The sequence below is a fragment of the Bombyx mandarina genome, chromosome 08 (genome assembly GCF_030267445.1).
Source record: "Bombyx mandarina strain Sakado chromosome 08, ASM3026744v2".
Lineage (NCBI taxonomy): Eukaryota > Metazoa > Arthropoda > Insecta > Lepidoptera > Bombycidae > Bombyx > Bombyx mandarina.
Window position 1 is genome coordinate 14,257,007 of NC_143215.1, and position 23,549 is coordinate 14,280,555.

The 23,549-nt window shown below is 37.1% G+C and overlaps 3 protein-coding genes across 5 annotated transcripts in view; 1 reads left to right on the top strand and 2 right to left on the bottom strand.

The window, feature by feature from the left end:
* Nucleotides 1–8,342: 8,342 nt before the first annotated feature.
* Nucleotides 8,343–12,269, bottom strand: Rtc1 (RNA terminal phosphate cyclase 1). Its single transcript, XM_028180172.2, has 6 exons — nt 11,879–12,269; nt 11,216–11,401; nt 10,470–10,639; nt 9,570–9,704; nt 8,973–9,143; nt 8,343–8,547 (listed from the first exon to the last, which is right to left on the bottom strand). Exons 1-6 carry the CDS (start codon nt 12,168–12,170, stop codon nt 8,347–8,349), a joined length of 1,155 nt encoding a protein of 384 aa, XP_028035973.2. The 5' UTR covers nt 12,171–12,269; the 3' UTR covers nt 8,343–8,346.
* Nucleotides 12,270–12,514: 245 nt separating this feature from the next.
* Rrp40 (exosome complex component Rrp40) lies at nt 12,515–13,360 on the top strand. The gene has a single exon (XM_089729274.1). The coding sequence runs from the start codon at nt 12,623–12,625 to the stop codon at nt 13,331–13,333; it is 711 nt and encodes a 236-aa protein (XP_089585400.1). The 5' UTR covers nt 12,515–12,622; the 3' UTR covers nt 13,334–13,360.
* A 331-nt stretch (nt 13,361–13,691) lies between these two features.
* Nucleotides 13,692–23,549, bottom strand: part of ksr (kinase suppressor of ras) — a 29,176-nt gene continuing 19,318 nt past the window's right edge. For 2 of the 3 annotated variants that reach the window (XM_028180197.2, XM_028180196.2), the window contains exons 13-19: nt 20,875–21,051; nt 19,864–20,049; nt 19,155–19,288; nt 18,579–18,710; nt 17,871–18,000; nt 17,494–17,529; nt 13,692–16,709 (exon numbers count right to left, since the gene is read on the bottom strand). In XM_028180197.2, coding sequence (XP_028035998.2) covers nt 16,557–16,709; nt 17,494–17,529; nt 17,871–18,000; nt 18,579–18,710; nt 19,155–19,288; nt 19,864–20,049; nt 20,875–21,051 — 948 coding nt within the window. In that variant the 3' untranslated portion in view covers nt 13,692–16,556. The remainder of the gene's footprint in view (nt 16,710–17,493; nt 17,530–17,870; nt 18,001–18,578; nt 18,711–19,154; nt 19,289–19,863; nt 20,050–20,874; nt 21,052–23,549) is intronic. The other variant, XM_028180198.2, reaches the window with a different exon arrangement.

The window sequence follows — 23,549 nt, forward strand, 5'->3', positions numbered from 1 at the left end:
GGCTGCACGCACGAAAAAGTGTCACGTACCGTCTGGGTCTTAGCGTGCAAGCGAGACGCGGAATAAGCGATAGAGAGGCACGATCGGCCCAAGCGATGGCTTGTGACACATTTATCTCTCATCTCACATTTCGTCAGACCTAGCAGTTCGAATAGTTCTGCTAATTACGCTATCACGTAAATCTATCGTCCGTAAACCGACTTTACAGACAACCAATATTTTCAATCCTTATAACGAGGAATGAAGTCCTCGAATGACGGACTCATTGATATGATATGAATGAATGAATGAGTCAGTTTTACAAAGTGAAATAAATGTAACGTCTTCAATATAAATACAACATTACTCCTAAAACAGTCGTTTTGTATTCCCCTGATCCACTAACGGTGTTTTTAAGTACCTCAAGCACCGGTCATCGTTCGCGTCGAACCCGTCGCTTGCGACGAAGGGTTCAGCAAGCAAATTAACCCACAGACACAGCCCACTGAGTTCCTCGCTGTATCTTCTCAGTGGGTCGCGTTTCCGATCCGGTGATAGATTCTGCGAAGCACTGCTAGGGTTAGTGTTAGCAACGCCTCCAAGCTTGAGTCACGAGAGCTCACCTACACATTAGGGCTACGCTTACATATCCTCTCAAGGCTATCTATCAGCTTAGGTAGGAAAAATCTGATGAAAAAGGATTTAATAAGAGTTTTTTATTATTCTTAGATGCTATTGAAGAACCAAATCAAGAACAACGTGGAACAAGAAAGAATAACAAAGTACGTCGTCCTTTAGTGACTTTAAAGGAGTCACCGGGAGACCAGAATCCGTCAGCGACAAACGAAGAGGAGAACAAGAGACAGAGCAAGAAATACAGTTCAAGTTTCAAACAGAATCAATTAGACGACCTACTCAAGTTGAAGAGCAGGGACCTGGAAACCACCACTGAATTCAAAACGACTGCTGTTGAAGGTACTATAGGAAACAAATTACTAGAGCTTAATCTATACTATATTTGAGTCGTCTATTATCAAAGGTGGCAATCTGTGCATTTGGACAAAAAAATGTTATTGATATGTCAATACAGATTGATTTGAATATAATCGTCTCCTCCAAAGAATATGGTTCAAAACCTGCATTAAATAAAGGTTAATAGTTAACCTGTTATTTATCTAAGATGTCGTTCCGAAGAGTTTTGTGACTGCCAATGGAATACAAAGTCAATAATTCATTTTTCTGATTTACCAATAATTGTCCAAAAGTCAGATTGCCGGCTTTGATAATAGTCGACTCATTTTTAATATTATAAAGCTGAAGAGAGCCGACTTAACATAATAGGTGTATGGCTCTAATAATTAAGAATAAAAAAAAAACTGAAGAGTTTGTTTGTTTGAACGCGCTAATCTCAGAACTACTGGTCCGATTTGAAAAATTATTTTAGTGTTAAATAGCGCATTTATCGAGCTATATAACATCACGCTAAGACCAATACAAGCGGAGTACCAATAAAGAATGTTTCAAAATCGTTGTTTTTTTTCCTTTTGAGAGCTTCCGCTGCGTGCGCTGCAGAAACGGTTAAAGTTTCGCTAAAATAATGTATGACAGAATTGTTCCCCTTTAAAAGATTTAAAAAAAAGTCCGCGACAGCATATGTCCATATGTTAAGGTTGGCTCACTATAACGTTTTTTATGCCAACCAAGTTTGTTCTAAAATAAAGCATGATTTGTAAACTATTCCACGCGGACGAAGTCGCGGGCAAAAGCTAGTTCCTAATATTTTATCAACGTCCTCTGGCGATAAAGCGCTTTTTGCGTAAATATTTTCCCAAATTGCAAACAAACTCACTGCTCACTTTGAAAACGTGAACTATAAGTGGATTTCACGTTACGCACAGTGTGTGTAGTGCCAGTTTTTTAACGTTCTCGATAGAAGTTGGTTGATTTTTTTAAATCATATTTACCTATTCACAGACTTCAACGCAGAAACGGCATTAGCAATAGCCGCTCACCAGCTCTTCAGCGCGCCACTGCCGGTCTCACAGAACTATGACGACGAAGCTAAGACCACAAGAACAACGCAATCATTCAAATACACCAGCCCTCAGTTCAACCAGTTCACGGACAAGACACCCTACGAGGAGTATCCTAGCACGCCCACACTTAGAGACACAGTATCTAATGTAGATTTTACACAAACGACAAATCCAGACACCAGAATTACACAATATGAAACAACAAGAACAACAGACTTCCAAGTCACGAATCCGTCAATAAACACGTTCGCCGGTTATTCGACTCTATCAACTACTTCGGATTCCAGTGAACTAACTTCGGTTTACGAGCCCAAGTCAACGGGGACTTTAGCCAGAGCCAACGAAGAGACCAGGACACCGTCCACTAACATCCGTTTTAACGTGCCCGAAGGATTCACGTCGCGCTACACGACCGGTTATACCACAACTGATTTCGAGCCGAGCTTAACCACGAGCTTTGAAACGCAGAGGCCCAAGTATGTCCCAGTCAGGGCCTCAACGTTCGGATACTCTACGTTGACAACGGAGAACTCTCGCGAATCTACGACGGAATTCGAAACACCCAAAACGGGCCGTGCCAGATATCGGCCCACCACCACCACTGATACAAGCGAGACTCCTCCCAGTGTTGTCACTGTCGTGGGCAGAGGCTCAGGTAGATACTCAAGCACGCCATACCCGGCCATAACGAATGAGTACCTCGAAACGACTCGTGGTATTTTTGAGGACCCAACCGATTTCACTTCGCCCAAAGTTTCGACTTTCGCTAGTCCGATCCCAACTGGCTTCACATCGAGGCAGAGGATTTCGTCTCCTAGTGTTGTAAATGCAGGGTACACTGGAGTGTCTCCGAGGTCTTCCAGTAGAAGTCCAGGGTCCAGCGAGAAGTACGGCACAGAGAATTATGGTTATTCAACGGTGACTTACTCTCCGGCCAGTCGAGAGCCTTCGTTCTTTACGAGAGATTATCTTCTGGAGTCACCTGTGACTAAGACTTATGATGGTAAGTGTCTTTTCAATAAAAACTTTTGTTTTCAATTCCGATCTTGTCTCTTGTCTTGATTTATATTAAAGGTATGACAATCTCAAACGTGGTCACTGATCTGTCTTTTAATCATTCTAATATTACCGCAGAAGAATACCAGTACCTAACGCCTGTAACGACGCCGAAACCAAGAAAAGTGTTCAGAAAGAAGATCCAACGCAGAATAACGACCACAGCCCGGCCCACCACTTCCACCACGGTCAAACCGTCCACTCCGGTCCGACCCAGGACCACCACTGAGCTGTACGAGAAGATATCCAGACCCCCAGTGAGGACTTACAGGCCCATCGTGAATTATGATTATTATGATGACAGCGACGAGAAAGTAGCCAACCGGTACGCCGAGGGTACGAAGGTGATTCTACACGAGAAAGGTACAGTCATTTACAATTTTCATAAGCATACGATAGACGTTATTGAAAGTCTTGTTAAGATTTAATCTCGCGTCAGTTTAATTCAAACTTGTCGCATTGGACGACGAATGTCATGCAATATAACCCACATATATCTATTTATATACCACCACACCACATATATATATTTAAGCCATATATATCCATAGAGTTTCTCGCCGAATTTGCTCAGTGGATCACGATTACAATCCGATGGTAGACTGGAGAGGCTCTTTCAGCTGCTCCCAACTGGTTGGTGAGCTCATAGCCTTGAAGAGCTTACTAACGTGTGACCTAGCAAGTGTATATACCCATATTGGAAAATAGCAAACCCTAAATTTCTGGCCGAATTCGCTCGGTATCGGTGTTAAAGTCATAATAATTTGAAAGGTCTCCTTGAATGAAAACCCCCTTGATTGTAGTGTCTTGTTAATGGTCCAGGAGACTCTGGAACTTAAACGTGTTGATGCCACAGGTCTATTTGGGCCGGTAAATGTTCGTGTGATATAGCTTAAAGGTACAACTGGTGTTACGAATCGAGGACATCTCACTTTATCTTCTTGTTTTTTTCCACCTTGTCCCACTAGGTGAGGTCGGCACAGCAAATTTCGCTCTTCCATCCTCTTATATCAGTCGTCATCTCAACACATACTCCTCTCTCTCTCATATCGTCATTCACACACCTTCACATCCATGTCTTCTTCGGTCGACCTCTTCCCCCTCTACCTTGCACTACCATTTCCATACATCTCCTAGTCACGTGCATCTTCTCTCTACGCATCACATGTCCATACCACGCTAACCGTCCGCTCTTTAATTTGTTGATTACGGGCGCTACTTTCACACTTCCTCTGATATACTCATTTTTTTATCTTGTCCATTCTTGTTACTCCACGCATCCATCTCAACATTAGCATTTTTGCCGCATGCATTCCTCTTTCATGCTTTACTGTTTATACATCTCAATTCTTAAACACATAAATAAAAGCACCCCGCAACGAGCCCAATCATGAGACACGTAAACATTTTCTCATATTTCCAGGTACAATCGAATGCTTAGATGTGGGTAACTTCCCTCACCCGACCTCCTGTAAGAAGTTCATATCGTGTGCGCGTATGGAAGGAGAGACAATCGTAGCCTGGGAGTACATATGTCCTAAAGGCCTTAGCTTCGATCCCGTCGGCGGTATATGTAACTGGTCAGCGGGCCTGGGTTGTGATGAGAAGGATGTTTAAGTTAGGCTGTACGGGCGATCGTTCATAGACCGTGCTACGATAAAATAAAAACACAGAAATGTTGTTTTTGGAATTTGTATAATTAAAACTTTTATCTATGGAGGATAGAAGTACCTAAGGAGGACCATCTCGCTGTAAGTGTCCGCTGAAAGCGAGCCAATTAAAGTGGCGCCGTAGGAGTAAGTGGAAAGAGTTTTCAAAATTGTTTTTGGAAAGCGCCTTAAGCTATTAGAGTAGAATACTAAATTAAGAAAAAAAGAAAACCTTCCTACTTAAATAGTAATAAAAATTGAGTTAATATTTTAAATCTGGCATATTTTTAACTATACTTAACTCTTACAACATACTTAACTCTATTTAAAATTGGTATATTATCTAAATCATTTCCACTTCCTACCCTAGCGCTATTTCGACGAGTCTTTCAACAATAGCTTACCTTTTACAGGCGGACTCTTTTTCAACTTGTCTCCTTAAGCAAGATGGTGCTTCTTACGTCTACCCTCCATAATTGTATTATAAAATTTAGTTTTACTTCTTTTTAGTGACTGTACTTAATTGCAATTTATGTGTCGAATTCATACTTAACGGTAACGCGCTTAATGAACGATCGTATTGTGTTAAATAATTATTTATTTTTAGTAACAAAAAATATATTTGTGATCAAAACGTGTTTCACAAAAATTTCCTTTTTTTTCTATATTTTATACTCTATTACTGATGACTTGTGATATCTATTACATATTTGACTGATATAAAATGTTAAAACTCAATTATTTAAAGAATGTAAACGACTGGAGGGCTTATTTTGAATTTATTCAAAATTATGAATTGAATACTTATGAATTGTCTTATAGATAAAATGCATATCTATAAGTTCTAATAACACGTTCGCGTGAGCAACCTTATTTCGTCTTTTCGCATTAAAAGTGTACAATTTCCAAAAATATTCGAAATTGAGTTAATATGCGAAATCATTTGGTATCACTAGTATTTTTCTCATAAGTACTGTCAAAAGAGCGTAGCTTAGTTTTAGTTTTTTTTTTTTTTAGTTTACCTATGTTCTGACTACTATTAACAAAATTAATAAATAATTTAATCTTACTTAAGACAGATAATTTAACTGGTAAAAAATAAAAAATAAATGTTGCAAAAATTAATATTAAAAATATCACATGTTAAGCCGAATGCGAGAAGACGATTTCTGATTATTGCTATAGGCGCACCTTTTTTCCATACAAAGCTTAGCAACGTCTAAAAACGTCCCGCCGTAATACGCACATACATCTTATGAATCGATGATTATTTTAGGAAACGCGGCGGTATAATCTATGAAAATTGAATGTGTTGCGGCGCTTAGTAGATGCGCCAGAGGAATTTGCCCATAAAACAGACGTCCAAAGAAGTTAAGACAAAATAAATATGATAATCTAGAAGCCGTCATATGACGTTGCGCCATTTCATAATTTTAAAAACACGACGTTGTAAGACGTTGCTCAAGCGAACTTGTTTTAATGACATTAAATAAAAGTAATTAAATCCATAAATATTTTATTGAATAAAAATATACATGCAGAATAGTGCACGTGAGAGGCGAGGCTACTACGGTTGGTATGTTTGTTTGTATACATTACGAGCTTCTAATAAGTTAGATCTTATCTGATTTTTTGTCCTGCTCGCACAAACACAAATCTTGCATCGTTAATGCGAAGCATGTAAACGTTACAATACGTCATGCTGCTAACTGCTGCTTTCATTTAATCAATCATATTTTCTTCCGAAAAATGTTTATTGAATTAACAAGTTCAATTATTAAGCTATGCCAGTCAATTATAATTATTTTTAAATTACTCTAAGTCAAAATATTACTGTTACTTTTTATAGTTCTAATAAGTCCTAAACGACCTCAGAAAAGAAACGCGGAAGTGCTTCGAAAATGAACTCTATTACTTATAACATCTTTTGGATGAAATTATTTCTTAAAGGTACAGACAGATACTTCTCAGTAAACTTACACTGCCATTATGATACTCAATGTTAAAAAATTTAGCTATCTTTTAGATAACATAAAAAGAACTAGTATATTTGTAACTTTTAATTTTCGAAAAGTTTCAACAGCACACACCGAATACATTTAAGTAGGTACCTAATTACTTATTGTTGTAAAAAATACATAAATCATAGATTCTTAATTAATTCATGTCGGGTAGTATAAAGGAACCTGTTAATTCTCTTTGTTTTTTACTACCTTTTATAAGTGTTTATACTATGTTAAATTATGTATTATCTATAATAGTTTAAAAATAAACTTAATTTCTTTTTTTTTTTTTTATAAATAGTAGAATGTGCCTTATTGAGTATTAGTTTTAAGGAATGTGAATGTCACTGAATGTATCGTTAAGGAAATAAAGGAGACTTAAAATTGGTATTTCTTTCTGAATGTTACATTAACTACACTCCATCACTATTTGTTGACTAATTTTTCTGGTATTGCTTATACGTTTCATAATGGTTATCAAATTTAGCCACCCGAGTAATTAAAGCACTATGGAGTAATGTAATAAATAATTATATTAGTTTAAAAATGAAACAAACACACTTAATAGTTAACCGAATCATTCATTTCATATATTTTTTATCTGTTGATATTGGTCAGGATTATGGAGGGTGGAGGTAAGGAGAACTGTCTCATATGGGAGAAGCTTGAAAAAGTGTTCCACTTTCAGCACTTAAATAATAGTTCAAAAATCCTCCAGAATGGCGCTAGCATAGGCACAAGGTACGATATGAATTGAGCAGTTGTTAACTGATTGAAGTATGCTGAGTTAGAAAATTTAGTATATTTAATGACTAGAGTAGTTAGTGACAGTGTAATATATAAGACCTTACATGTTTACGTAGTCCAAACTAATTTCGTCAATATAACCTAAAATTATTGCTGTGGTAAAACGTGGAGACACGTGGATTGCATTTTCTTATCAGCTTTAAATAGAATACTTTTTGTGATTGTGTAGTGCTTACAGTTCTTTCTCCTTTTTTATTTCTCTATATTATTCTAATAACTCACAGCGCCTTTTTTTAAATTTACCCGGTTGCTACTGTAGCGCCACCCTTATTTAGCAGATTTTAACGGACACTTTTTACACACAGAGATGGTTCTCCTTACCTCTACTTTCCATAGTACGGATATTAGAGCGATGTCCTTAGTGCCTGTGCGATTTTTCAAGTTAATCGAACGTCCCAAAGATCTCGTTACTTAAAATACTTAGTTCAAGCTAATTAAAGGGAGTTATTACATCCAGATATAGTATTACAATAACTTATGTTTCCATAAAGTACATTTTTCGACTTAAAAATAATAATTTAGTACTTTTTTTTTATTGCTTAAATGGGTGGACGAGATCACAGCCCACCTGGTGTTACGTGGTTACTGGAGCTCATAGACATCTACAACGTAAATGCGCCACCCACCTTGAGATATAAGTTCTAAGGTCTCAGTACAGTTATAACAGCTGCCCCATCCTTCAGACCGAAACGCATTGCTGCTTCAGGGCAGAAATAGGCAGGGTGGTGGTACCTACCCATCCGGACTCACAAGAGGTCCTACCACCAGTAAAATAAAATAAATAAAATGAATACAATAAAACAACATTGTAATCTATTACAAAGTACGTTTACTAATATTGACATATCCAATGCCGACGCAAGTCATTTTGATCTTCTGAGCTACAGACGTCTCATCTTCATCATCAGAGGCCTCATCATCGATGTCGGTTCGTTGGACTTCTAACTTGAACATCACACCAAAAAACTCCTTCAAATGCTGGAGAAATGATATCGTGTAGTCTGAAAGGGGTCCCACCTGAAATAATATTGTTTTTTCTGTAACTACTGTCGGTAAGATGTCTTGTGGGTCCCCGCACAGGTAGGTACCACCATCCCGCCTATTTCTGCCGTGAAACAGTAATGTGTTTCGGTTTGAAGGGTGGGGCAGCCGTTGTACTTTTAAAACTAAGACCTTCGAACCATGTCTCGAGGCAGGTGGCAGTGTTTACGTTGTAGGGGTTTATGGACTCCGGTAACCACTTAACACCAGATGGGCCGTAAGCTCGTCCATCCATCTAAGCAATAAAAAGGAAACAACATAGATACAACAATAGAAGTGGGACCCGTTGAGAAAGTGTGTACTAATTTTTTACAATTTTCTATTACTTAGACGGGTGGACAAGCTCACAGCCCACCGGGTTATCTTTGAGGGCGTTACCATTAGAGACTTTGCGTACTTACAATACACTCGCTAACATCTTTCTGTCCGAGCGCCATCCACAGAGCCAGCAGCCACTGGAAGGCGGAATCCACAGTACCGCCGCGGTATATCTCGTCCAGTAACTTCTGTGCGCACTCCTGGCCTATATCTTCTGGCAATGTAATTTCACCTTTACCTCCTTCGACTGATTTCTGAAACGAGTCAGGATTTAGTCAAAAGCTTTGCTGCTGAACTACTTACTAAATTATAAATGAAGATAATTAGATTTACCATGTAATTATAAATGAGATTTTACAATATTGTTGGAAATCCCAGTCATTGATTTAATGTAAATAAATGGTTCGTAAAGGGCCAAGTTGTTCAACAACAGAGCGACTCAACAAGATCTTCAAAACATTTTGCAAAATTGTCAGAGCCCACTAAGACAACTATATCAACTCCAGTGAGACAAGTTGTGAGCTGTTATATTTGCAGAAACTTAGTTCAGAAGTCTATTGAGGTTCTGACCCTCTGTTATGACAAATCAATCAAGACATAAAATAAGCAGTTAAAAATAAAAATAAACATAAGCCATTTTCAGTTTTCAAACAGTAGTCGAGTAGTCATTTGACACTTACTGCTTCAGCACAATAAAAGGTTTTCTCATCGGTTTCAGCAACAAGACTGACTCCAAAGCCCGGACTCTTGCCAGCGTTCGACCTTCGACACTGGTCCGTGTTGATGTAGACATCCGGTAGAAAATTAAGCATCACCTGAAATATAAAGATTCTAAATGTGAATTTTTATAGAATTGCAGAGGAAGACACATAATGAATTCCTTAAATGTGAGTTAGTAAATTCATTATAATTGGAGAAAATACATCACAGAAGGGCCTACAACTGATGAAAGTCTATGAATGTAACATGTTATTCAAAAAATCGGTTGTCTGTAAAATTGGTTTACTGATGATAGTTGAATGTGAGTGACAACGTCATAAGAAAATACTGATGGAATGGTTTCATTTTTCAAAAAAAAATTTTCATTTTATTTATTTGATAGATATTGTCGCTCGTGCGCGCTCTCGCTTTCACTTCAAGCCTTAAATGGAACGTCTTAGAGCGAGGTAACGCCGCATGAGTCATGTTTTTCGTGCGTGCAGCCGGCTCGATCGAATTATAAGACGTTGTCACGTCAAAAATTTGTTATCAACTTACTTTATAGTCTCATCCTTATACCTAAAAATATTGTAGTGTGTAAGCCCATTGCCTATTACTACCACTAAGTAATGCATTTACAGGTACGATAGTTCTGATATTAGTCAATTGAAATCTAGCCCTTATGTATGTATGGCAAAATTAGAGTTGTCAGGTCTATAGGTGGTTAATGCCACTTGATACTACTTAAACTAATTAACCGATAAATAATATAATAGAAAAAAACACTAGTTAGGCTTATCTTCTTTGAATATAATAGAAAAAAACACTAGTTAGGCTCATCTTCTTTGATATTTTACAGTGTACAAAAACAATTTTCTCACCCCTTTAGCAGCTTCAACAACTCTGTTAGCCATTGTAGGAGACACCCTTAAAGCATAAACTATTCCTCTTATTCTCTTCACGAGACCCCATTTGGTCCATTGTAGAGGTCGGAGATGACGTTTGACTGGACATTTAAAAACAACTTCGCCTCCACCTAATGGCGGTGCTCCTGTAATATAGGTGACAAGTTATTGTAAATTTCTTTAAAGGACATATCAGATACTAGACTTTTTTTTTATAAACAAAATTGGCTCCAACACCTTAGACATTTTGCCAATGTCACGGTATAATAAGCAAAAACGACGGCAGCTTAGAAAAAAAAAACCTAAATACAAATAAATCTGATCAGTTTTCTGCAAAATTCATTTTTTTATTAACCCACTTACATACATATTTTGTCATGCGTCATTTAAAAAATAGCAGATAGTTAAGGTGGAGACACACAAAACATTAACATAATTAATTCCTTTAAACTCCTAATAAACAACATGAAAAAACATATTGTTTACTGATTCATGAAAATTTTAATGTCAGTTATTTTTGAAAAATTTTATAATTTTGATGATTAAAATGCAACATTATAGAAATTTTTAAGAGATTATCTAATCAAATTTACTTTTTGAGGAACTCATTGTTGCTTTAGGGCACTGCATTAAAACTATATTTTCAAATCTCACTGGTGGATAGCAATGTTTCTAGAGGAAGTCATGTTACTTGTTAACAAATAACTTTGATCAAAACTAACCTCTTCTCACAATTTTCAGATCCAAGCCATCGTCGACAAGAATAAATTTAAGGAGCACAGGTAGAGCTGCCGTCTTTATTTTGTCCACTGATACATCTAGGTCACTGTGGGTTACTCCTTGTAGGACTGCATTTAAAGGTTCCTTACAGAATGGTCCCAGTGCTAGCAGAACTTCAAGATAATAACCTAAAAAGGTTTATTGTTTAATTTCAATTTGTCACCCTGAGGATGAAGATAATATGAAGTATTTAAATGTTGAGTTAATGTTTAGACCATGGTATGGTTAAATTTAGTTTAGATAGTTACATCAGTCAAGCTGATGTCACTAAAACTACTTTCAAAAACAACCAAGGCATCCTCACTCTGTCAAAATTTATTTTAGTATTTAAACTGGACTCTCCTAGACGGTTCCATGCCTGACAAAAGATTTATTATCCCATACTATAGTAGATATTAACAATCTGTATTATGTCCATGCCTTGCTCCACTGAAATAGACTCTAAAAGCATGCTTTTAGGTATCAGGAGAATGTGTATGCTGAATTGTCTGAATTTCCAGCTGTATCATATGTAATCAAACTAATATATAATCTTCTAATTTAGAAAAACTACATTCCTAATAACGTATTTGACGTGAGTAGAAACTTTATTGAAGACCACTTACCTATCCCTCTCTGGGTATAACAGTTGTGATTAACTTGTCCACCAATCAGTATACCAGGCTGGTAATATACTGAAGTACCGGTTTCGCTCAGCTCGACTCTCGTGCCATTCGTCACTTTATCTAGTAACCGAATTAAACTGACTTCATATTCCCGAAGACCCGGGTCATCGTTGGTACTGCGAATGTCTTCTATTTTAATAGCACGCCCACTGAGAGTCGAAAGCAGCAATCTTTGACGAAAGTAATTGCTGCCCTTGTATTTTATTACGTCATTTTCAATTACTGCGGGCATTTTAATATAACTAATACTCCGAATTAGTTTTCCGGTGATATGTAAACAGCGAACATGTGCAAACCACTAGGCACTGCGAGTTAGTCAACTGTCAAAAGTGTCAAAGTAATAGCAATAGTTGTATTTTTCCATCTGGAAAGGCAAAAGTATCAGATCATATACTATCATTTAAATATTGTGGTATATTGATAATGAAATGATATAATGAAATGAAGTCAAGTTAATTTATTTGACTATGATTACGCAGCTTTTCTAGACTTATTATGGTATTCTGTGATGGAACCTAAAGTCAGGATTATTTTAAAAAAACTGGTAGGTACCTATACGCTATGTTTTCTTTGCCTATTGGATGGACCAATCAAGCCAAATAAACATTGCTGTTTTAGAGGTTAGGGTATTGTATTTATTTGTGTGTTGCTTTAAAATTCTCACTAAAATAGAACAAAAATATCATGAACATTTCAATAGATGATGTAGTTTTACCTGGAGATCACTGTCCAGAGATCGTGGCGGCTGGCGAAAAAGGAAAAGTTCTACTAGGTCCTGGTCTTCGCAAAGAAATTAACGGTGTTTTCATAACAAAACCAGGCGTATTACGGAAACGAACACCAAATACATACTGGGTGGACAATTATCAGAAGCGCTATGTGCCTTCTAGAGGTGAAAATGTGATCGGTACCGTGGTACAGAAAGCGGGCGATATTTTCCGTGTGGACGTCGGGGGGAGTTGTGCCGCATCGCTGTCATATCTGTCGTTCGAAGGAGCAACGAAGAAAAACCGTCCCGCAATCAAAACAGGCGATGTTGTATACGCGAAAATGTTAAACGCAAGCAAAGATATGGAACCTGAGCTTGTGTGCGTTGATTCGCATGGAAAAAAAGGCCGACTAGGAGTATTAGAAGAAGGATTCGTGTTCAAATGCTCGTTGAATTTAATCAGAAAAATATTAAACCCACATTGTCCATTATTGAACTCATTAAAGAACGAATGGCCATTTGAATTAGCAGCTGGCATGAATGGAAGGATTTGGATCAAAGCAAACACTATGAGAGAGACATTGGCTCTAGGAAACGCGATTTTGGGCTCAGAATATTTGAGTAACGATGAAATTAAAAGTATGTGTAAGAACATAGCAGTTTTACTCGCAGGTCATGTAAGCTAAAATAAAAGAAAAACCTTATTAAAGAAATTTGTTTTCTTTTTAAGAAACTAAATACATTTACAAAATCTTCAATTAAGAAAATTTAAAGGTTTCATGTTCTGGGTCCCAGAAAAACCATTTGAAAGAAAAACATTTATAAAGTTATAATATCATACAGAATTTTCATATGTTAAGTTTCTAGTGGTGAATGGAAGTCAGCTCTCAGATTGAACATAAATGAGAGAACCTTCTACGGAATCCGTTTACGGATACCCGGTCGAATTGAGAAAAAAATTCAATGAGAGAACCTGACTAATGTCAATTGACATTTTGCATATAGGTAGACTACAAGCAGATCCCGTAAAGGAAACAAAACTAAAACAGTGATGGAAATTTTATTTTGGCAAATGCTAATCTAATTATGAAATCTCAATACATAATGAAAACTGCTATGTTTTATTCAGGACATGTAGCATTCCAATACTTATGACATAAATACATTTCATATTAAATTTGAACAAAGCCACAATATATACATAATAACAAAGTCTTCGTATAGGTTTTTATATTTTTTGCTGTTTATTTTAAAAGATTTTTCACTTCAGAACTCTTTAAAAATGTAGTCACAGAATCAAACAATATTTACATTATCATCGGAACACTTTAATTATAATTTAAGACTAATTTAACGATATTTTCTTATGTAAATTCAACAAACTTGAGTTGGTCGTTCAGCAAAAATAATACCCTTATTTTTCACTATTTCTAATATATTTCCACTTTTATGTTATTTCTCAACACATTCCTGCAATGGTGAATTTATTTAAATTATTCATATCAATTATTTTTTAGTCTTTTAACAACAATTTATTAAAGTAAGTATGTAATTTTTCTTTAAAACTATTTTAGTTACAAAGGTAAGGAGAACAAATAAGTTTTTTAACTTTGTATGGGTCAAACTGTGTTCGACTTTGACTTTTAACAATTGACATTCCCAAACTTCAAACTGGAGCTATAGGTCAAGTTTAATTTCCATTGAATGTATGTTGTATGTATTAATTAAACAACAATAAGTTTTATTTACACTAACTCAACTTTCTACTTTCTGTTAAAGATCGAGGCAAAAGTATTAAAAAAACAATGCTATAGATTATAGAATATGAATCACAGCATAAAATACGTAACACTGTACACATTTATTTACATATTATTATATTAAATTTTTCATATCAACAAAGCAGTCAATTCTCATGTATCTTTTTTCTTTTAATCAATAATTAAATATCAAAATATAATTTAATTCTATTGTTAAAAAGAGATCAAGATATTTATACTTACAAAGTTCTTTATTACATATTTTACAATATTTATTAATATACACTAAGTATCATTAACCCGTTTGTTATATGAATGCAATTACATCTTAAAGGAAAGATAAATTTGGGAGTTAACTTCTTCAAAGTACAAAAAATCTGTAATAACAATTAAGTTTATATCTGATAAAAAAAATATATATATGAGTTTATTGGTTTTTTTCAGATTTTAATTATCAAGTTATAAATATGTTGTATGTTTAGAAATAAAATTTTGCTTAGAAGAAAAAATAAATAATCAGAATATTAAATTTCCTAATTAAGTAGTATGTACTTCTAGGTACATAAGTCCTATTTTGAGCCAGTGCTCTGGTACGTTCATTCCGCTAGTTCCTGTAGTGAGTAATGCATTCCAAAGGACTGACTTCCAACATCAATTAACAAAACAATGTTTTGGGTGGGTATTTTATCAGATAAAATCTATTTACTTTCACATGGGCAATACGTTTTCGGGTTACACTGAATTTTAAGCTTAACACATTTAAATTCTTCACCTGCTATCTAATAGCATGTTCTGCTATAAATTTCTTCAGTTCATAAATAACAATATAAAACACTATTTGGGTAGTTCGTCTTTTTTTTTTTTAATACAGAAAATAATAATTAGTACATAATGCTTCGTCCTTCAATTAAAATAAAATTCTAATTTATTTTACTGAACGTCTTGTTAGACTAGGAACATTTCGTTTTACGTTTCGTTTTTAGGCGGCACTCCCCGTTTGTTCGACCGTAAAATTGTGGTGAACCTTAGCGATAATCTCAAAATCGAAGTGCTTATACATATTAACTCAAAAACAGTTTCAGTTAACGTCCATACGTTTTGTAATTGTTTTTATTGTAGCTATATCGTAAGTAAAACAAAGTACAATATAATAAAATAATAGTTTGGAGGCGTAATTCGTAAGGTCCAAAATTGCCTGACATAAAAAAAAATACAGTAGCTCCGGCTTTGGTTTTCTTTAAAACAGACATTGCCAAACAAATCGACTGTATTTTCTTGTAACTTTAGTTCAGAATCACATGGAAAACTATTATGACTTGATCTCCAATTCAGCCTACCTCAACAACTGTGACTACGAGGCATTGACAAAATTTTAAGATGCACAAGTCTTGTATAAATTTGTGCAATTGACAATTCAACGAAGAAGTTTCTAATTGTTCAGGTGAAACATTTGAGTATGTCTGATTTTGATACAAAACAATTACTTATGTGCAAGTCGATAGGGTCTAGAATTCATTGCCTCTGATTTTGATATAAAACACAAGTATGTACTTATTTTCAAATCCATAATATTCAAAGACTTATTAAAAATGACTCTGAAATTTGATTCTAATGAAACAACTATGTTATGTAATATAATTATCGTTGCCTTTAAATTATTTCAAAAGACGAGTTAAACCCCTTTTGGGTGTATACCCGAACATACACAAACAAAAGTACTTCAATATAATTTGAAATACTTAATAAATTCCAATTATTTCAAGTTGATATCTATCGGAATTGTTTGACGCAGATTCTAAAGCAGTTCTTTAGCTAAATAGACCATTATGCACAATCTCAAAGTGGTTCGATTCGGTAAATTATGATAAAGGATCTAGAATTTCCACCTCGATTCAATTTACTTAGAGTTAAGAATCGCATGGGCAAATCATAACTTAAGTAAAACTATCACTGAAATGAGACACCGATTTAAAGGCGGTTCCATAGTAATTTCTTTCTGAACGTATGACCACTTTGGACCTTAACACGGTGAACTTAGTGTCCAGAGTCGCACAACCGAACCTCATAGATTGATCTCGAAAGCGACGTATCTCGGCACCGACTGCACTGAGCGCCCGAAGTCCGGCGAGTTGCACTGGGGAGGTCTTCCTCAGAAGACCGAGTCAGCGGACCTGGACAGGTGCACGGGGTGGGATGGAGAGCGCGCCAGTCTCTTCTTGGGAAGCTTCTGTAGAGTGTTGAGGAGAGACGGGAAATCGGGACGGTCAGCTGCACGATACGACCAACATACCATCAGGATGTCCTGAGAGAAAAGACACGAAACGAAATATTAATAACACTGGCCCCAGCAAGAGCAGTGCTTCGCAGAACTATTTCTGTCATGTGCGCACGATCCGTAATATTTATGGTAACTATGCAATATCTAGAATGTCGTATTGAGATAAAAAAAAAAACTTTTCTTTCTAAAATCTTCCAAACATTTCTAAGTATAGCTCAAGTGCATTATCTTTTTATGTTTCCCGTTTTTCAAGATTCAAATAATTCTCGGAAACAAAGAAATAATCGAGCTTCTTTTAAATTTTGACAAGATTTTTCTTGACAAGATAGTAGTTTCTTTTTCTTCTACTCGAACTACGAACTCTACTATGATTCCTTTACAACAGATGGCGTTGTAATAAAATAATTAAATTAATTACTAACGCTATTCATTAAGCAAATCTTAACTCCACTGCTTCAGCTACAAATATGTTTAGTGATCAACATTAAGTTGAAAAATTCATATTTCGTTTTTTTTTTAAATCATTATTTCCACTAAATAGATTTGCAGCTTGAAAACTGACACAGATACAACTCTAAGTGATTAAGACTTTATGGTGAATTTCCAATTTCGCTAGAGAAATTCGATTTCGTTTACAGAATACCTCGTAAGGCACAAATAGTTAAGAAACTAAGGATATCTTTGATCCTTTTTTCTCTATATTTTTCTTTTATCACGTTAATGAAAACCCCACGACCTCATGATTGTCTACAAAACACGGGTGGACAGGACATGCATGGTTGCCGTGTTTCATCTACAGACGACTTACCAACAATTGGGCCTTGAACTCATCCGCGTCCGTAAGCTAAGAAAAGAAAACTTCCGATAACGTTTCGCAATCCAATTACGGTTCAGCTATCGCGTGTACTTAGTGTTAATTAGAATAATGATAAGATTATTACGCACGGATAATAAAACCGGGTATAAAGAACCCGAAACCGAAAAATTGTTTCGACTTTTGTTTTTTTTACAGCGCGTAATGTAATGCAATTTAATATCAGCAGTCACGCGGAGTCAATGACACATTGTGTGACTGCCTACGTGTAGATTGCGGGTTCCAAAACATATCCGATATATTTCTCCGAGGATAAGTTTTTTTAAAAACTACCTTCATTTTGAGTTTAAATACAAATGAGTACTTTTTACCTTTATATCCCTAGAAGCTTGCATGTTCGCAAGGGACTGCTTCACGCCCTTACCGACTTGCCAAATGATCGACTCCGGAGGTTGACCCTTGAAGGGAAATTCGCCGCAGAGGAGTTCGTACCAAACCGTGCTGAAATATGGACAGTATATTAAAATTACGTAAATAGAATAATCTAATGGTTTTTTTTAAACAGTATAATTAGCCATGTTTTTGTTTAAAAATAAGGTGATGGTCCTTCGAGCCAGATCTACAATTTTCTATTTGACGGTAATAATATTTTTATTGCCCTTGCAGGCAAACCAGCATACGGCCTACCTGATGATGAGTGGTTACCGTCGCTCAAGAACGTCATCAATACCAAGGGCAGAGCCAAGCTGCTGCCTACTGTTAAGTACTCCAATTACACCACTAAATGCTCGTCCAGCGCCTAAAGTTACAGTGTCAGCTGCTATGAAGCCCAGCAGCATTATACGTGTTCCTCACATCTGAATTAGACTCCTCCTTACCGGCGGTAGAGTCCGCACGGGTAGGTACCGCCACCCTACCTATTTCTGTCGTAAAGCAGTAATGCGTTTCGGTTTGAAGGGAGAGGCGGTCGCTTTACTGTAATAACTGAGACTGAAATTGACGTCTATGCGCTCCGGTGACCACGTTAAAAGAGCATCACATCTAAGAAAAGAAAAAAAAACGGGAATATGAATACACACCCAAAAGCGTATATGTCGGTGGCCTTCGAGAAGGGCAGGAGCAGGGAGGCGTGAGGGCGGAGGGCGCGGATGATCTCGGGCGCCAGGTAGCACAGCCAGCCCGATGGGATGCCGAGACTGTCGCCGCGGGCGCTGCGGAACAACACGCATCAGTCGGCGCGGGACAGTCAGGCGCTCCGGTTCGAAATAGCCGGAGCACCCGTTGTACAATGCACTTCGCCGCACTGGCTGGCGGATACAGGTCTATTCACCACTTGCTTTTTTTTAAAGGGATTTTCTGACCTGGTAACTAAGACCTTTAGGTCAAATCTTATTTTAATTTTAATGAAGTTTTTGGAAATGCGGCGTGATGAGACCACACCGTACAGGTATTCGATGAGGTAGTGGAATTTAATCTCTCAATACAATCATGGAAAATTCCTGAGAATGGTCAGTTTGGATGTCATATCCAGTAATTTTGTTTCTCTACAAACAGCGCTCTTTCACATACACTTAAACTCTTAACAAAACTAAAGCAATCCACGTAGCTTTATACATCGTGTTCCCGTCAATAAATCTCAATACATTTATACTAACTTATTCCCGAAGCACAATTTAGTGACGCTGAAGAGACCAAAATCCGTGATGACCACCTTCCCGCTCTCGAGGAAAATGTTCTTCGTCTTCAGGTCCTTGTGGATGATGCCTCGGGCGTGTAGGTAGCCCATACCCTGTGAAAAACAAACCAATTTTTCGTCGAGAACATTCTGAATGATACCCTGGTTCGTATTTTAAACGCGGAATCTTTTGAGGAATCAAGAATTTCTGGTCCTCTTTTACGCAAAAACTTCTTAATGCTGTAACATCAGATGCTATTCATTACGCGACACTCCTTACACCATAGTTGTGATGAACAAAGTTCACGGTCAACCTGGTGTGTTAACTGGTTACCAGGGCCCATAGATATCGCAAGGTAAACGTCGCCAGCGACTCTGAGTGGGTTATGACGAACGGCTACGGTGAGAGGACCCTTCAATATTTTTTTTTGCTTATATGGTTGGACTAGCTCACAACCCATCTGGTGTTAGATGGTTACTGAAGCCCATAGACATCTACAACGTAAATGCACCACCCACCTTGAGATGTAAGTTCTAAGGTAGTGTAGTTACAACGGCTGCTCCGCCCTTCAATCCGAAACGCATTACTGCTTCACGGCAGAAATAGGCAGGGTGGTGGTAACTACCCGTGCGGAGTCACAAGAGTTCCTACCACGTAAGTATCGACGACATATAACCAACAATCTCACCTGTGAGATCTGCTGCGCCACGAGCACGCTCTTGTTGGCGGTGAACTTGTCCTTCCGCAGGTGGATGTGCGTGTAGAGCGTCATGCCCTTGCACAGTGACGTCACTATCGCGAGCCGGGGCGGCTTCATGCAGGCCCCCATAAACAGGACCAGGTTCTCGTGACGGGTCTTCCGGAATATTGAAACCTAATCGACATTAATGATGAGTGAAACTTAATGTACTACACAAAATAGAAGCGTATACTCTCTGACACGTACACAAAGAGTAAAAAAAAATTGTGCTTGCGGGTACGATGCCTACGGGACGTATAGTGGGCGGTCATCGACCTCTCCATTTTGTACGCCTTACATTTCAAGTTCATAAAACATATTGTTCTTCTTTGGTTAAGGCATTTTATTATTAACTAATTCCAAAAGCTTCACTTTCCTCACTCCCACAATACCAAGTCCGTCTGTAACTTGTTCAAATCAATTGCCAAATTTTTCGATTCCCATTCAACTATGTACAAAGAATCTATAAAAAAATTAAATTGATCACACTGATATTCGACGAAATAGCAGCCTCTATGGACTGCGATTCACTTAAAACCAACGAGCGGCGACAACATCCACACTTTGCAACAAAACTCAACAAAATTATAATTTGCGTAATTACTGGTGGTAGGACCTCTTGTGAGTCCGCGCGGATAGGTACCTCCACCGCCTATTTCTGCCGTGAAGCAGTAATGCGTTTCGGTTTGAAGGGTCGGGCAGCCGTTGTAACTATACTGAGACCTTAGAACTTGTATCTCAAGGTGGGTGGCGCATTTACGTTGTAGATGTCTGTGATCAAAAGTAGCATAAAAAGAAATAAACTTATCCACCGGTCTCTTTCACTCCGTCTTTTCGGTTTGAAAACTTTATTTGATGTTTCCGAAAAAAAAATACATTTTCTGGGTTGGATCTTTATTATTCTAAAGGCGCGATGTGTTTCATATGTACTTGAAGGGATTTCTCCGTAAGGGGGGATACCTCATGCTTGAAGGTGTCGAGCAGCGAGCCGTCGTCGCTGAGCGGCAGCACGTGCAGCAGCTTCACGGCGACGGCTCCGTGCCAGCTGCCCCGGCAGACGGTGCCGAACCTGCCCGCCCCTATCACCTCGAATATCTTCACGTCATCATAAGGTATGTCCCATTCCTTCATTGACAACTGTAGAAAAAAATAATGTTCATTTAAATAATGCCTGATCGTCTGTTCAGATAGAGTTTAAACGTTTTTGATTATTAACAATCGGCTAATTGATAGATAGGCAGCGGCAGCGGCTTGGCTCTGCCCCTGACATTGCTGAAGTCCATGGGCGACGGTAACCACTCACCATCAGGTGGGCCGTATGCTCGTCTGCCTACATGGGCAATAAAAAAATAAAAAAAAACTTAGTGACAATGTCTACTGCACTATTGGATCAGACTTTTATTCTCGGTACGTTTTGTAGACTAGTCCGTGTATCCGGTAGCACAGAAAATTCAACATTTTCAAAGTCCCTAGTTGCAGATTCGGAATAGGCAAAAAATAAATAAATTAAAAGATGATCCCGAATACAAAACATACATAACGAAGAAATTCCTCGTTGGAAGTCAGTTAAAAAGTTAATATCATTGGTAGCTTCTTTTTTAATTGACCTGTGTTTTATTCACGCGAATGAATATTTTTACGATACATTCACCAGCATCAAGAAAACCTATTAACATGATTTGCTTACGTATCGAGGTACAATAATAACACAATAATATTATTACTTTCGCTTCAATAGTCTATTGTTGCAGTAGCAATTAACAATTATTTTGCACAAAAACGGTATAACAATGTCATGTTAAAATTTAAATGGTAATTTTATTTTGTTAGTATCAGTTATTGATAGGGCCGGGTATAGTTACTGGGTATGTTGGCCCAGTGCAATTAGAATCACCACAATACAAACAATACGGCCACAATGCAAATATGCCTTACAATTTATAATATTAACCACAGGGTAAGTCACAAGTCTACGCGTTCCTGCTGAAGAAATCTACGAAAAATATGTTTGCATCTTTGGAGTCTATATGCCTATATATAAAACTTTTTGACTGAGAAAGGAATTTAGTATTACAACTAAACTGTGTTACTGTGTTACTTATAATATTTGCTATGTGTATGTGCATTACTATAATTCTCATGTTGTATTTGCTATTTTAGTTATGTGTTATTTGTTCTACACACACTCATCACTTTTTATTATTATTCTAATTAGCCTCCCGCAGGTCTGCTGGAAGAGATTTCTTAAAGAAATAAGCAGTGCCTTTGTACATAATTTTCCTATTACTCTGTACTATGTCTTGTTTTCTGTGTGTACATAAATAAATAAATAAAGTCCGAAACACAAAGTAAGTTACCCATAGCGGCCATTATAATTGAATAAAACAATTTAAATATTCATTAATAAATTACTTACTTCCTCAAACATACGACGTCGGTGGCGGATCATCGCTTTTGTCGCAAAACAAGATTTGGACACATCAAAAATGTAACAAAACTCAACCAGAATCTCACTATGAAATCATGCAAAACTTTATAAATACCTACACAAATTTTAATCTATTCTGTTTATTTATTCGTAACTAAATTTAATTAACAAAATCCTTCGAACTACCCGCAATTTTACCTAATAAATAGTTGTGGTGATAATGTTTTTACACTAGTACGAGTTTGGATTATAATTCTACGACTGAATAATTATTGTTCGAGTTGTTTATCATTACAATTATTGTCGGCCGTTATCGCATCGGGAATGTTAAATACAGTCGATGCCCAGAGTTACATACCCTAATATCGACTGTGGATACGATAAATGTTTTAGAAGGGGAAAATACAAAATCGATTTAGTAAAATATGGATTGATAGTACAACGACGCTAAGAAATCAGTTACGTGAGAATAATTTTTATTTATTTATTGCTTAGATGGGTGGACAAGCCACAGCCCATCTGATATTAAGTGGTTATCGGAGCCCATAGACATCTACAACGTAAATGCCACCACCCACCTAGAGATATAAGTTCTAAGGTCTCAGTATAGTTACAACGGCTGCCGCACCCTTCAAACCGAAACGCATTACTGCTTCACGGCAGAAATAGGCGGGGCGGTGGTACCTACCGTGCGGACTCACAAGCGGTTCTACCACCATGGCTTGGCGAGGTCCCAATTTATTTTGAGTCATGAAGTTTAAGCCTCAATTTGAGCAGCCGACCCACTTTTCGGACCAGTGGGCTTAGTGCGAGTTTTTTAAGTTCTCGATAGCGTAAAAGTTAACTCAAATTACAATAGCGCCCCAAGCGGCAACCGTACGCATTCGTTCCACCTCCACACAAATTTGAGTTAACTTCTACGCTAATGAGAACGTTTTGTGCGACAATAGTCACTCGTATTTATAGCAGAAAGTGGGGTAGCTTAGTCGTGAATTCTCCTGAATACCGTCTTAAGCACTTGTTTACATGCGTAACATTAAGGAAACAGTCAACTTTAACTATTTTTTGTTTAAATAGCGATGTTGCGCCGACATATTAAATTTATTAGTATAAGTAATATAATAAAATGAGCGGTCGCTTTGCCCAGCGAGAATAAATCAGTAACAAGTTGTGCCTTATCTAAGGACACTATCAATGACATGACTAA

Excerpts from the sequence above, each read along its gene's own strand:
- Rtc1 (XM_028180172.2), bottom strand. The coding sequence starts at position 12,170 with ATGCCCGCAGTAATTGAAAATGACGTAATAAAATACAAGGGCAGCAAT. Across the intron at positions 10,640-11,215 it reads TCTGAAAATTGTGAGAAGAG|GAGCACCGCCATTAGGTGGA; the intron begins GTTAGTTTTGAT and ends CCTATATTACAG. Across the intron at positions 9,705-10,469 it reads TTGTTGAAGCTGCTAAAGGG|GTGATGCTTAATTTTCTACC; the intron begins GTGAGAAAATTG and ends TTTATATTTCAG.
- Rrp40 (XM_089729274.1), top strand. The coding sequence starts at position 12,623 with ATGAACATTTCAATAGATGATGTAGTTTTACCTGGAGATCACTGTCCA.